The sequence below is a fragment of the Rattus rattus genome, chromosome 9, assembly GCF_011064425.1.
Source record: "Rattus rattus isolate New Zealand chromosome 9, Rrattus_CSIRO_v1, whole genome shotgun sequence".
NCBI classification, from domain to species: Eukaryota; Metazoa; Chordata; class Mammalia; order Rodentia; family Muridae; genus Rattus; species Rattus rattus.
Genome location: NC_046162.1, coordinates 51,524,885 through 51,538,869, shown reverse-complemented (window position 1 = coordinate 51,538,869; position 13,985 = coordinate 51,524,885). Strand labels below are relative to the sequence as shown.

The 13,985-nt window shown below is 45.5% G+C and overlaps 1 protein-coding gene and 1 pseudogene across 4 annotated transcripts in view; one reads left to right on the top strand and one right to left on the bottom strand.

The window, feature by feature from the left end:
* Positions 1-3,907: 3,907 nt before the first annotated feature.
* The window catches only part of Spag9 (sperm associated antigen 9), a 127,719-nt gene continuing 117,641 nt past the window's right edge, over positions 3,908-13,985 (top strand). For 3 of the 4 annotated variants that reach the window (XM_032912944.1, XM_032912943.1, XM_032912941.1), the window contains exon 1: positions 3,909-4,402. In XM_032912944.1, the coding sequence (XP_032768835.1) occupies positions 4,100-4,402 (303 nt within the window). In that variant the 5' untranslated portion in view covers positions 3,909-4,099. Of the gene's footprint in view, positions 4,403-13,985 lie in introns of all 4 variants that reach the window. The other variant, XM_032912942.1, reaches the window with a different exon arrangement.
* Positions 9,866-10,260, bottom strand: LOC116909386 (annotated as a pseudogene).

Here is a 13,985-nt window from a genome sequence, read left to right as displayed (position 1 = left end):
TCATCATAGGAGAGAAAGGAGAGAGCGCAGACAGACAGGGATCCCTGAACCTAAACTCTTTCTTCTTTCTCTATTGAGCACAACCACTAACAAATTGCAACCAACACTCCCTGAACGATCAACAACCACCAAACCAACCTATTGGGCCTCTAGTATTTATCTAACCTCTGAAAAAATCCTGGAATTCCAAATATCACATAACGGCAGAAACTGCTTGCAGCTGGCAAGACGGTGCTCTGAGAGCGCATGAGGCAATCATAGCTTCGGCAAAGCAGTCTGAAGCAGCTCCATATCCCCACGCCTGGGGTTAAAATGAAAACATAGGAACATCCCCAAAGGTCAGAGAAAAGGAGAAAGCCAGACCCCGTTGAATTGCCTTCCTCTGGGGATGAGGTTGAACATACAGAGACTGAGCCAGTAGACATCGGATTCTCACTGGATTTCAAGTTGAGTAGTGACTGCAGAGAATATCCTGGAGATGCAACAGACCCTTACCAGGAATCGGCAAGAGGAGGGAAACAGATATCGACACATTGTCTATGCTAAACCATGAGCACAGAGCAGTTTCATCCAGCCCCTGGCAGCTTGATATTTATGTGCTACCTATTCCCAGGGATGTGGAGTCTCCTGCAGCGGCTGGAGTCTCTGAGCGATCATACCTCACAACACCAGTGCAGGATAAAGATGGCCCTGCTTATGAGACATCTGCGCCCCGCCAGGAAGGTGTTAAGGAACGAGTTCTTGTATCTCTTGAAATGTCTTCCATAGTTGGTCACTTTTGTACAATTCTGATTAGACTTGTTATTGGATCGTCTGGGAAGATTCGAAGTGGGCGAAGCAAATCAAACACCAAGTTGCCGAGTTAAGACCCTCAGGTCACCTTGGGAAAACCTGGCCATGCTGAAGCTGAAACGCACCTCAACTCCTACCCGCCAAGTGCTGCCACAGGGCTCAACTCCCAGCCCTGGTTAGGGTCTTTGCTGTTTGGATTCTTATCAATTAAATTCCGGTCCCCTTGAAAGGAGATCATGAACCAGATTTGGATGGAAGCATCATATGCCCAAATGACTACATACGTGCTGAACAAACAAATTTGGAACAGTGCATGGATGGAACAATTGCTCTATCGAAAGTTGCTTTTGAGACTCTACCTTTCCTGTCTGTGGAGAAAAATCTCAAGGAGCACCTTAGTGAATGGTTTGAATTCATAGGTGCTCTCTGGCACAATGACTCCATCAAACTTGTTCCCGGAGCATTTCTGAACCTCTCGGCAGCAGCACTTCTTGGGAGCAAGCTCCAGAGTGCAATGTGACAGCATTCAAAGCCTTCTATCATCAACCTAGTTCAACCTGGTTCAACCTTGATGGAGCCTTACTACGTAGGGCTAGAGCCAAATCGTACAATCAGGAATAGGTGGAGAAATGAGTTCTGGGATCCAGGCTGTTCTCAAGGTTATTGATATCACAGACTTCAACATGGAAAAACGAACCGATGCTTTTATTTATTTATTTATTTATTTATTTATTTATTATTTAATTTATTTATGCATTTTTCAAGACAGGGTTTCTCTATATAACAGCTCTGGCTGATCTGGACATTGCTTTGTAGACCAGGCTCGTCTCAAACTCACAGAGATCAACTTGCCTCTACCTCACAAGTGCTGTGATTAATGGCAGGCACCACCATGCCTGGCTTCATGATTTTGCTTTATAATTACATTATAAATATTAATTTATAAATACATTTAATTTATAATCACATTATTGTAATGTATTTATGTATTACATTTATAAATTACATTAATTTATAATTACACATGGAAGCGTCACAGTATGTGTGTAGAGGTCAGAAGACAACTTGTGGAGTAGCCTCACTGCTTCCATGTGTGTACTAGGAACTGAATGAACAGCACCAAGCTTGGTGGAAATGGCTTTACTCACTGAACTGTCTTGCTGGTCCTCAGTAGCAGAATTTTAGAATGGAAGGAAAACTCTGGTCTTTCACAAATCCCAAAGTTCTATAAACAAAACGAAGGCTCACTAGTCTTTACTGTGGTGACTTGCACCCAACAAGTACTTAGTAATTGCACCCACCAGAGTTGTTTGCAATGACGGGACATATGAGACTGCAAGGTCCTCAACTTCAAAACCATTCTTTCAACTCTCTTACACCAGGGTATGTTGTTCCACGGGATCTACTTGTCCCTAACTTCATGGTACTGTTTCACTTATTTAATCTAACCTGGTGTATGCTAAGTAAGCACCATGCTCTATCCCTGCCCATCTGCCTGTCATCTGTCTGTCTATCTATCTATCTATCTATCTATCTATCTATCTATCTATCTATCTATCTATCTTTCCTCTATCTCAGCTAAGAGATCTTGCAGATCAGGGTTTGATTCCCAGCACACACATAGGGGCTCACAACCAGCTAAAACTTCAGTTCTAGTTGATATGACACCCTCTGAAAACACTGTACATGACTGGTGCCCAGGCATGCACACAGGCAAAACATTAGTTCACAGAAAAATAAAATAAAATTTAAAAAAAAGTGATAGGGCATTTGGGGCTCATACTCAACTAGCTAGTCAGCATCCCTATCATCCAGACATACACATAAAGTCAGGGTGAGAAATGGAGACCGGGAGACCACAAGCTAAGGGTAGTGGCAAGGGGGTAAGGGAAATTGGCAGAACACACGCTAAGTTAGTTTTGACAGTTTTCATCTCTGTCCTTTGCTTTTATATATTGACTGTTTCAACCTCCACAATGCTTTGGTGGTTTCCAGGAAGACCGAAATGTTGGAGACTTTGGGGACGATCTGAAACTTCTAAACACCAAACAGGGTATTTAGGACTCCAGGAGATAGCTGAGTTTCTCCCTAATAACTTGTCTATTTAAATCCTGTCTGTTCTTCCCTTATTTTTAGATGAGTCGGAGTTGGTGTACTTCTGAGTCACCGATGGCAAAGAGAAGGGGCTTTTGCGAGTGTCTTCCGCCAAACTTGAGAATGGAAGATGAGAATACGCGGAAGTGATATTTGACTCAGCCTGCCCAAGGCTAGGGTGTTGTGGCATTCCTCACGAGTGACGCACTCCCAGGAGGGGTGACCTCATGTATCACGGGACTAATTCTCACCACTGACTCCACCCCATATCCTCCTCCGCTTCTTTTCTCACTTTCCAGCTCCGCCTCCCTTTCAAGATCAGAGAGGGTGGTGGTTGTGGCTGCAGCCTAGAACTGTCTTTCGTAGGCAGGGAGCAGAGACACCCAGTGTTTGGAAAAATGCAAGAAGTGGTATTCATTCATTCTCCCTTCTCCAGAGGCTTTGCTCTTCTGGTGAAGGCTATCCTTACTCTGCCTTAACATCAAACAGTACTATCTTATTCGAGGCAACCTTATTCTTTAGATAGTCATTTCAACTACGGTTGTTTAACCCATCCCTTTTTTTTTTTTTTTTTTTTCCGTTTTTCTCTAGTCCGGAATTCTCGGTAGGAAGCAGTACGAGTCTCGGCTCTGTCTCTTTCCTGTTCTAGCTGCATGACCTTGATTAACCCGTAACCCTGGGACTAGTTTCTTTGTCTGTTAAACAGGGCCAAACGTCTGGCGCACCGTGAAAGCGCTGGGTGAGCTGTAGAAAGGCGAAAAGACGCTTGCTATCTCCTCGGAAAGTTGTCATCCTCCAGAGCCCCTCCCTTTCCTCTGGGAACGCCCAGCAAACGCAGCCTCCGGCTGTCACTTCCTCCACCTCTCACCTTTCAGCCCGCGCGGCGCTGGGTGTTGGCGTCACAGCCGGCGCACGCCGCCGCAAGGCTCCGCCCCCGGCCGCGCCTGGCCTCCCGCGGGGCCCCGCCCACCGGGGCGACGCGGCGCTGGCCCTGCCCACGGGTGACGCGCGTAGCGCGCGGCCGGGCTGCCCCTGGCAGTTGGTGCAGCGGCGGTTGGGGTGAGTGCGCTCACCCCACCCCTCCCCTCCTCGGCCCGGGCCCCGGCCCCCACCCCGCGGGGCCCAGCCCCAGCCCCAGCCTCCGCCGGGCCCGTCCCGTGCGGGCCCGTGCCACCCCTCAGCCGGCGACGCCCGGGGCCGCCCGCCCGCCACCATGGAGCTGGAGGACGGTGTGGTATACCAGGAGGAGCCCGGAGGCTCCGGGGCCGTGATGTCAGAGCGGGTGTCCGGCCTGGCCGGCTCTATCTACCGCGAGTTCGAGCGGCTCATCGGGCGCTACGACGAGGAGGTGGTCAAGGAGCTGATGCCACTGGTGGTGGCCGTGCTGGAGAACCTGGACTCGGTGTTCGCGCAGGACCAGGAGCACCAGGTGGAGCTGGAGCTGTTGCGGGACGACAACGAGCAGCTCATCACCCAGTACGAGCGGGAGAAGGCGCTGCGCAAGCACGCCGAGGAGGTGAGGGCCGGCGGGGGCGGGGGTCGCAGTCCGGCTGGGGACGCTGGGCGCGCCAGGCGCACAACCGTGCCAGGGTGGACTCCTGAAGGGCAGGCCTGAGTCCAGGGCCCCGGGACGGTGCTCCACAGCATCTCGGGATCCCGGGACACCGGCCGGTGCTGGAAGCCTAGGCAGGCCAGCGAGTGTCCAGGAGAGGGGTGAAGAGGGAGGGGAAGGCCCGGGGAGGAAGCGACACCCTGGCATGAGGGCACCTGGGACTGCCCGAGGGCGGAGACTTGAGGGTATCTGGTTGCTTCTTGTTTAGGGAAGTTTCCGACCACCGTAGGATAGTCGGGTGCGGGTTCAAACTTTTAGCATGGGGAGGGGCAGTCCTGTCCTGCCTGTGTCAGTTCCGCTGGCTTCGGTACCTTTCCAGGGGGCTGCTGCTGCTTTGGGAAGTTAGAGATCTCCCTCTTTCGGTCAGTTTCTTCTTGACATTTAAATCCTCTTGAGAAGGAAGTCTTCTACCTCATGTACCTTTTTCTTTTCTTTTAACACTTTGACACCCACTTAGAAGTCGAATAGCAGGGCCCAGTAAGTACATAAAGTACATTCATTTACTTTATTAATGTTCCTCACCAAGGCATGCCTTCGTATCAGGTGGTAACCTTGGACAGTTCCCTCACAGACTCCTCTATTTATAAAGACTGGGGGGGGCGGGGTTGAGTAGGTGTGGGTAAGTGTTACAACACTTTTCCTGTCTGCTTTTGGTTTGCATACTGCAGTTTACAAGTGCACTTGGCTGGCTCTTCGCTCGAACACCTGAGCAGTGACCTTTGTACTCTTCCACCTGAGTGTGGGAGCCTTTTGGAATACTGGGCTGTAAATGATCCATCCTCTGGCTTTTTTGAGCAAGTTAAGGATTTTAGCCTTCAGGCTGAGTGCCTTGGCATTGTTTCTGAAGAACCTTTCTTTGGCAGTCAAAATGCTCTCCTTGTTTTTGTACCAGACGTCCAGTGTACCTAGCTAAATACATGGAGATTGAAGGAGACTAATTATTGAGGGAACCACGTGTTGTTTTTCAAAAATCCACGACGCGGTAGAAGAATGTGACATTTGTTTGGCAGCTCACTTCCTAGCACTAAATTGGCAGCACTATTTAAAGGTTTATGTTGTTATAGGTGCCTCTGCGTTCAGGTAAATGATACTTTTTTTTTCTTTTAAGTGGTGATTTTTCTTTTAGTGGTGGTTTGTAATTGATATTTTGCAGACCACCGGCCTTAAAGGAACGGCATTGAATTTGCCAAACAAAATTGACTCTTTTTTCAAGAGTCTGTGTATGAATATACATGAAGGGAAGGGTTGAAAAAAAGGTGAGACCACACTTTCTGTTAGTTTCTTGGTACTGTTTATAAAGCAGATCAGGGCCTTTAAGGTGGCTTGCCACTTGTTTGTGGTGATACAGGCTTTTGTCATGATGTGGATGCAGTTGGAAGAGAGGGGCCAAATATACACAGATTTTAGGAGCAATGTAACCCTTCACTTCTGGTAAAAAGAAATGTTTGCTCCAGCCTTAAACTACAGACAGGGTGTAATGCCAAGGTCACACATTCCAAGAAAACCATCTGGCACAGGTTGCAGAATCAGAAAATAAAAGTGCTAGGCTTTTTGGTTTTTCAAGACGGAGTGTGTGGCCTGGCTAACCTGGAGCTTGCTCTGTAGACCAGGCTGACCTGGAACTCACAGAGCTCCTCCTGCCACTGCCTACCAAGTGCTGGAATCAAAGGTGTGCACCACCATGTCTCGCTTATATTTATTTCTTAAGTAAATGACTAAAAACGGGCTATTTGCTAAGTTTTTTTACGTTGATACTTTCTTAGTTACACTGTCAGATCTCCATAATGAACCGTTTGCATAGACTCCTGACCTGAGAATTGAGAACACTAATGAGATGCTAGCCAAACCCTTGCCCTAACCACAAACAAAACTCCTCAGCAGCAGCGCCCATGTCAGATGATGAGCTGTTTGCCTGTACCTAGAAGCTCTCTTCCAGGCCAGTGTACAGAGTGGGTTCTGTTTAACTCTCTCCCTGAATGCTCAGTGTCTTTAACTCGGAGACTAAGAGCATGCTCTTATAGCAGAAGTGCTCTAGGGTGGGTATTTACAGCCAAAGAAATTTGAAAGCATGGTAATTGTTCATCTCCAGAGCGTAAAGTAAATCCTGGGAACCTTTGTGGCATTTAGGAAGGCATGGGGATGGTGAAGATGTTAAGGAACCTATGAGGTGCTGTAATCGCTGCTTGCAGAAATTGCCCGAGAGAAGGTGAAGTGAAATTTCTATTATGATAGTTGTACCTAATTTGAATGTACTCCACTTTTTTTTTTTTTTTTGCTTTTATTTGAATTGTGTGTGTGTAGTTTGCTGTTTTAGTGACTCCTTTTAGAACTGTTTTGGGAACTGGAACCTAGCTCAGTGCTAGAGTGCCTGCCTGGCGTTCTATCTGGGTTCAGTCCTCAGCACTGCATAAAGTTACCACCAGCAGCAAACAGCAGTAAATAAAATACATAGAGAAAGGCAGAGCTTTACATGGTTTTGGGCCAGTGTCAAACGGTAATAAGTCCTTCCCCTGGACACTCTCGCCTCTGGGTTTCCTGCCACACAGCTTTCCCTTAACCCCGGCCCGGCCCGGCCCGGCAGATACTTTACTCATGTTGCTCCCTTGCCATACAGTGTCTCCCCCAGAGTTTAACCTGGCACGTTCCTCTCTTCCTCCTTTCTCCCTCCCTCTTTTCCCTTCCTTCCCTCCTTCCACACTCTCTTCCTTCTTTCTTTAGTCTTAGCCTGTGTTTTCTTTCTACATAAACGTGCTCTGTGCCTGCATTAGCCTTGAACTTGAAATTCTTTTACCTCAGCCTTCCAAGTGTAGAGGTTACAGGCTTGTACTGCCATTCCCAGCCAGTCCCTGTCAACTATATGCTCAGTTTAAATGACTTTGTCTATTGTGTACTGAATCCATTTATTTGATTTTTTGGAGGTGTGGGGAGAGATTGAGTTACTCTCTTTTCGAGGCTGGTCTAGAGCTTAGAATTTACTGACTGCAGGTTCCTGACAACAGTTGAGTCTCAGCTTTCTTGGTGCCAGGATTATAGTTGTTTGCTACCATGCCTGGCTCATTCCTTTTTAAAAAAGTATTTGTTTGTTTATTTATTTAGCATCCTTGAGGATGAGTTTGCTATCACTCATGGGCAGAGGTGAGAGAACTCAGAGAGGTCAGTTCTTTCATTCTACCAAATTGTCCTTGGGGATTAAACTCAGGTCATCAGGGGCTGAAGAGATGGTTCAGCAGCAGTTAAAGGGCTGGTACTGGTCTTGCAGAGGACCCAAGTTCCGTTCCCAGAACCCACGTCGAGTTTGACTGTACCTCCAGCCCCAGAGGGATCTGAGGCCTAAGGGCTCTGTGGACACCTGCCCTCAGGTGCTAGTACTCACAGGCAAACACACAATAAAACAGAAATAATTCTTAGGAGCTGGAGGGATGGCTCTGTGGTCAAGAGCACTGACTGCTCTTCCAGAGGACCTGGGTTCAGGACTTAGTACCCATACAGGAAACTGACAATTGCTTCTAATTCCAGCTCTAGGATATCCATGACATCTACCTCTTTGAGTACTGCACTCATGTGTACAAACCAACATTCAGACAACACATAGACATGTAATGATTAAAACTTTAAAAAACAGGTCTGGAGAGATCGCTCAGTGGTTTAGACTCCTGGCTGCTTTTCTAGAGAACCCCTCTTCTGATTCCAACACTCACCGGACAGCTAACAACCGTGTTCTAGACCAAGGTTATCTGACACCTTTCTCTGGACTCTATAGGCTTGTCGTGTGTGTGTGTGTGTGTGTGTGTGTGTGTGTGTGTGTGTGTGTGTGTGTATAGACAGAATACCAGTGACACAAAAACATAAAATCTCAGAAAATTTTAATTAAATAAATCTAACACACGCCAAATACCCTTGGCCATCAGGCTTGGAGACAGGGGCCTTTTGCAGCTGCATTGTCTCACTAGCCCAAGTCTGGTCTTCGTATTTGTTTGTTTATTTGCTTTGAGGAGGGTTTCATGATTTCTCTGCCTCTCGAGTGCTGAGTGTACAGGTCTGTCCCACCTCTGTTAATTAGTCATAAAAACAAAGTCTGAGCCAGGCGTCGTAGCTTTTAATCCCAGCACTCTGGAGGACAGCCAGACTAACACAGTAAGACCTTGTTTTAAAACAAATAAAAACTTTTAAAAATGCTTTTAATTTTTTAAAATGTGGTGTATGTTAATGTATATGTATGGTTTCCATGTTCGTTGGGGGTATTCACATGTGTGTGGGGTTTCCATATTCATCAGGGATGTATTCATATGTGTGTGTGGTTTCCATGTTCATCAGGGGTGTATTCACCTGTGTGTGTGGTTTCCATGTTCATTGGGGTGTATTCACATGTGTGTGTGGTTTCCATGTTCATCGGGGGTATGCATAATGTGTGTGGTTTCCATATTCATCAGGGGTGTATTCACATGTGTATGGTTTCCATGATCATCAGGGGTGTATTCATATGTGTGTGGTTTCCATATTCATGAGGGATGTATTCACATGTGTGTGTTTCCATATTCATCAGGGGTGTATTCACATGTGTGTGTGGTTTCCATGTTCATGAGGGGTGTATTCACATGTGTGTGTGGTTTCCATGTTCATGAGGGGTGTATTCACATGTGTGTGGTTTCCATGTTCATGAGGGGTGTATTCACATGTGTGTGTGGTTTCCATGTTCATGAGGGGTGGATTCACATGTGTGTGTGGTTTCCATGTTCATGAGGGGTGTATTCACATGTGTGTGGTTTCCATGTTCATGAGGGGTGTATTCACATGTGTGTGTGGTTTCCATGTTCATGAGGGGTGTATTCACATGTGTGTGGTTTCCATGTTCATGAGGGGTGTATTCACATGTGTGTGGTTTCCATGTTCATGAGGGGTGTATTCACATGTGTGTGTGGTCAGAGTTGATGCTAGATGTCATCCTCAGCTGCTCTTACCGTTTCCGTGAACTTGACTGTTTGTTTTCTTGTTTATCAGTGTGATAACACTCTGATAAAAGCAACCTGAGGGGGTTGGAAAGATAGTTCAGCAGTTAAGAGCATGTGCTGCTCTCACATGGGACCCAGATTTGATTCCCAGCACCCACATGATGGCTCACAACTATCTAACTCCAGTTCCAGGGAATCTGATGGTTTCTTCTAACCTTCATAGATAGCAGGCACACACACACACATACAGACAGACAGACATGCAGGCAAAATATTCAGACATATAATAAAATCTTTTTTTTTAAATTAGGAAACCACTTTGTAGTCCGGGTCCTTTATTTCCCTTTTGTCCATCAGGCCATCCGTATGAATCTGTATGGCATGCGCTACAGCAGCTCAGGCTTGTTCCCGTTAGTCCTCACAAAGTGGGTGGCGCAGGCTGGCGCTTCAGCTGAACCCAGGTGCTCTTCTCTTTGGCTTCCTTTTTCTTCTGATCGTTCTCCTTCACCTGCTTCAGGAAGCCGTCTCTGCTCTTTGAGTGCTTGATGTGCTCAATCCGAGCATGGATCCTCTTGGCCAGAATCTTGCCTTTAACTTGCTTGTCTACAATGATGCCTGTGACACTGCAGACTCCTCCAGTTTTGCCGTGGTAACACTTATGGGGCATTCTTTTTTGAACAGTGCCCATTCCCTTGATATCTACAATATCACCCTTCTTGTAGATTCCCATGTGTGTGGCCAAAGGAACAACTCCATGTTTCCTAAAAGGCCTAGAGAACATAGACCTCTCTTCTTTCCCTTTGTGTTCCTCATTTTGGCGAGTTACTAGAAGATGGCTGCTGCAGCTGAAAGATAAATAAATCTTTAAAAGAAAAAACAGCCCAAGGAAGAACAGGCTTATTTTAGCTCACAGTTCAAAGTCCAGTCTGTCATGGCAGGGAAGTCAAGGCCTCAGGAGTTTGAAGTAGCTGGTCACATGCATTCACAGTCAGAAACAAGGATGGAGGCATGCTTCTAAGTTTCAGCTTGCTCTATTCTATGTAGTCTAGGAACCTTGCCCCTAGTAAAATGGGTCTTCCAATATCAGTTACCAATGTAGTCCAAATATCCCTCAGAGGTATGCCCAGAGGTCCCTCTTTCAGGTGATTCTAAGTCTCTTCAAGTTCACAGATTCCTGACACCTAAGAGGCAGCTTCTAACAGCCCGCAGTTCCAGTTTTGGAGGATATGACAACCTCTTCTGACATCCTCAGACTCTTGAATTCGTGTGGTGCATATACAGACACCCAGACACACATAACAAATAAAAATAAAATACATAAATTAAAAAATAAATCTTTTGGCTATGAATCACTTGCTATGACACGTGCGATGCTTCTTAGAGAAGCCCACACTTGTGCTCTCGGGTGTATCTTACTTTCTCAGATCCATCTTTATCTCTTTACCTTCATGCTTAAGACTGTTAAAATACCTTTACTAAACCTGAGCTTTGCTTCATATAATACAATGCTTTGGTTTGTAGCTTCAGTGGAACAGTGGCTTCTCTCTTTTCCAATAATCAACTTTGGTGCTGACCTCTTCATTAATCCTGTTAGAGAAAAGGCTAGCAGTCTGGGTGTGGCAGTGCATGACTTTTATCCCAGCACTTGGGATGCACAGGCAGGTGGATCTCTGAGTTCAAGGCCAGCCTGATCTACAGAACTAGTTTCAGACAGCCAGGGCTACCCAGAGAAACTTGTGGGGGAAAAAAAAAGAAAAAGAAAAAAGATTAGCATTATTCTGGATACAGCTTTGTAGTTCAGGCTAGCCTAGGAACTCACTATGTAGTCAAGAATAACCTTGAATTACTGATCTTCCTGCCTCTACTCCCCAAGTTCTAGGATAATAGGCATATGCCACCATTTCAGACTTGGTGGATTGTTTTAAAGATTGGTATATTTATTTGTGTGTGTCAGTATGTGTGAGTGCATGTGCCTGTGCATGAATGGGGAAGCTAGAAGGAGGTACTGCCTCTTCTCTGTCACTTTCCTTTTGATTTGTATTTTATTTTTGTTTTTGAGAATGGGTTTCTCTGGCTGCTCTGTGTATCCCTGGCTGTACTGGAGCTTACTCTGTAAACCAGGCTGGCCTCAAACTCACAGAGATCAGACTGCCTCTGCCTCCCATACATCACCACCATTTGCTAGACTGAGTATAGTTAAAAGTCAAGGTTGGTAAACATTTTTTAAATAAAGACCTTCTTTGAAATGTCTTTGCTCGCCTGCATTTAGTGCTTGACCCACTTAGATGCTGTATGCCTAAAGATGGCAGAAGATCCCCTGGTACTGGAGTTGTGGGTGGTAGATTCTGGGAACCAAACCTAGGTCCTCTGCAAGAGCAGCCAGTGCTCCTATCTACTGAGCCATCTCTCCAGCCACTACTGCTTATGCTTTTTAAGATTTAATTTTTAAACCTTTTATCTATTTGTGTATTTATTTATTTTTTATTTATTTATTGAACTCAAGATCTCTGGAAGAGCAGTTGGTCTTAAACACTGAGCCATCTTTATAGCTCCAAGATTTAATTTTTAATAGTTTTTTTTTTTTTTTTTTTTTTTTTTTTTTTTTTTTTTTTTCGGAGCTGGGGACCGAACCAGGCCTTGCGCTTGCAGGCAAGCGCCTACCACTGAGCTAAATCCCAACCCCTTTTTAATAGTTTTTTTTTTTTTTTTTTTGGTTTTTTTTTTTTTTGGAGCTGGGGATCAGAACCCAGGGCCTTGCGCTTCCTAGGGCGCCTACCACTGAGCTAAATCCCCAGCCCCCTTTTTAATAGTTTTAAAAAAAGATTTATTTATTTTATTTATATGAGTACATTGTAGCTGTCCTCAGACACACCAGAAGAGGGCATCGGATCCCATGACAGATGGTTGTGAGCTACCATGTGGTTGCTGGGATTTGAACTCAGGACCTCTGGAAGAGCAGTCAGTGCTCTTAACCACTGAGCCATCTCTCCAGCCCCCAAGATTTAATTTTTTTTTTTTTTTTTTTTTGTTCTTTTTTTTTCCGGAGCTGGGGACCAAACCCAGGGCTTTGCGCTTCCTAGGCAAACGCTCTACCACTGAGCTAAATCCCCAACCCCTAAGATTTAATTTTTAATTAGTATGTGTGTGTGTCAGATGTGGGAACATGCATGGTACCCTTGGAGTCCAGAAAGGGGTATTGGATCCCCTGGAGCTGGAGTTAACGCCCATGAGCTGCCTGACATGGTTGGTGTGACCTGCAGTTGTGAGAGCAAGACCTGCGTGTTCCTCCCAGCCCAGTCAGTAAAGTGTATGGTCAGCCATCCCACTGGTTTACTATTAGGGAAAAGGCCACACCCACTCCCTGAATATCTGGATACTCACTGTCAAGATTCAGTGGTGTTATTCATCTGTGTATGAATGTCAGGGTGTCGATGTATGTATGCACATCTTATTAGAATGAGTGTTTTGTGTATATTAAAGAACAGTATGGGGTTGGGGATTTGGCTCAGTGGTAGAGCGCTGCCTAGGAAAGCGCAAGGTCCTGGGTTCAATCCCCAGCCCCAAAAAAAAAAAAAAAAAAAAAGAACAGTATGGTGGAGTCGGTTCCGTCCTTTCACCTTTACGTGGGCTCCAGGGGTCAATCTTAGGCTGCCAGATTTGCATGGCGAGTGCCTTTCTTTCCTGTTGAGCTGCTGTGGCTTGTATACATACACTTCTTTTACTGTTGAAGTTTCAAAGTAAGTTGACATTCTGACACTTTCCTCTGAATAACAACATATTTAGATTTGAGAATACTTTCTAGTTTACCTAAGTTCTATTTGAATTAATTTAAAAAACTTGAGGCAAGGTTTACCATGTATCCCATTCTGGTCTCAAGCTTGAGATTTCTGCCTCTTCCTCAAACATGCTGAAATATAAGCAGTGCATTACCACATTGCCATGAATTAAGCTTTTGTTGTTTTTCTGAGACAGTGTTTCACGTAGCCCAGGCTATCCTCAAACTTGCTATGATGTAGTGGCTGGCCCTGAACTCCTGTTCTCCTTCTTCACCCCCTCCATTGTTTAGATTACAGATGTAGTCAACCAAGCCTGCCTTTGCTTTAGCTCAGGATCATGGAATATGTCAGTTACAGCAACGAATGAGTCAATGGATTCTAAAATGTTTTAAAATTCTGTATGTGAGTGTATGATGTCTATGTGTACTAGGATGTGTGTGTGTGTGTGTGTGTGTGTGTGTCAAAGGGCAACTTTGTGGTGTTGGTTCTCTCACAGTTTTGTGGATCCCACAGCTTGAACTCCTGTCCCTAGGTTCCCAGGCAAGCCTTCACCTGCTGATTTGCTCATCAGCTCAAGTCATTTATATCTTCATATTAATATAACCACAAGGAAACGAGGAAATTATTGCAATTTATGTAATTTAGCTATTTCTCTAAGAAATTTAAATTTGGCCAGGTATGGAGGTGCACACCTTTAATCCCAGCATTCAGGAGCTAGAGGCAGGCTGATTTCTGTGAGTTCAAAGCCAGCCTGCTCTACAC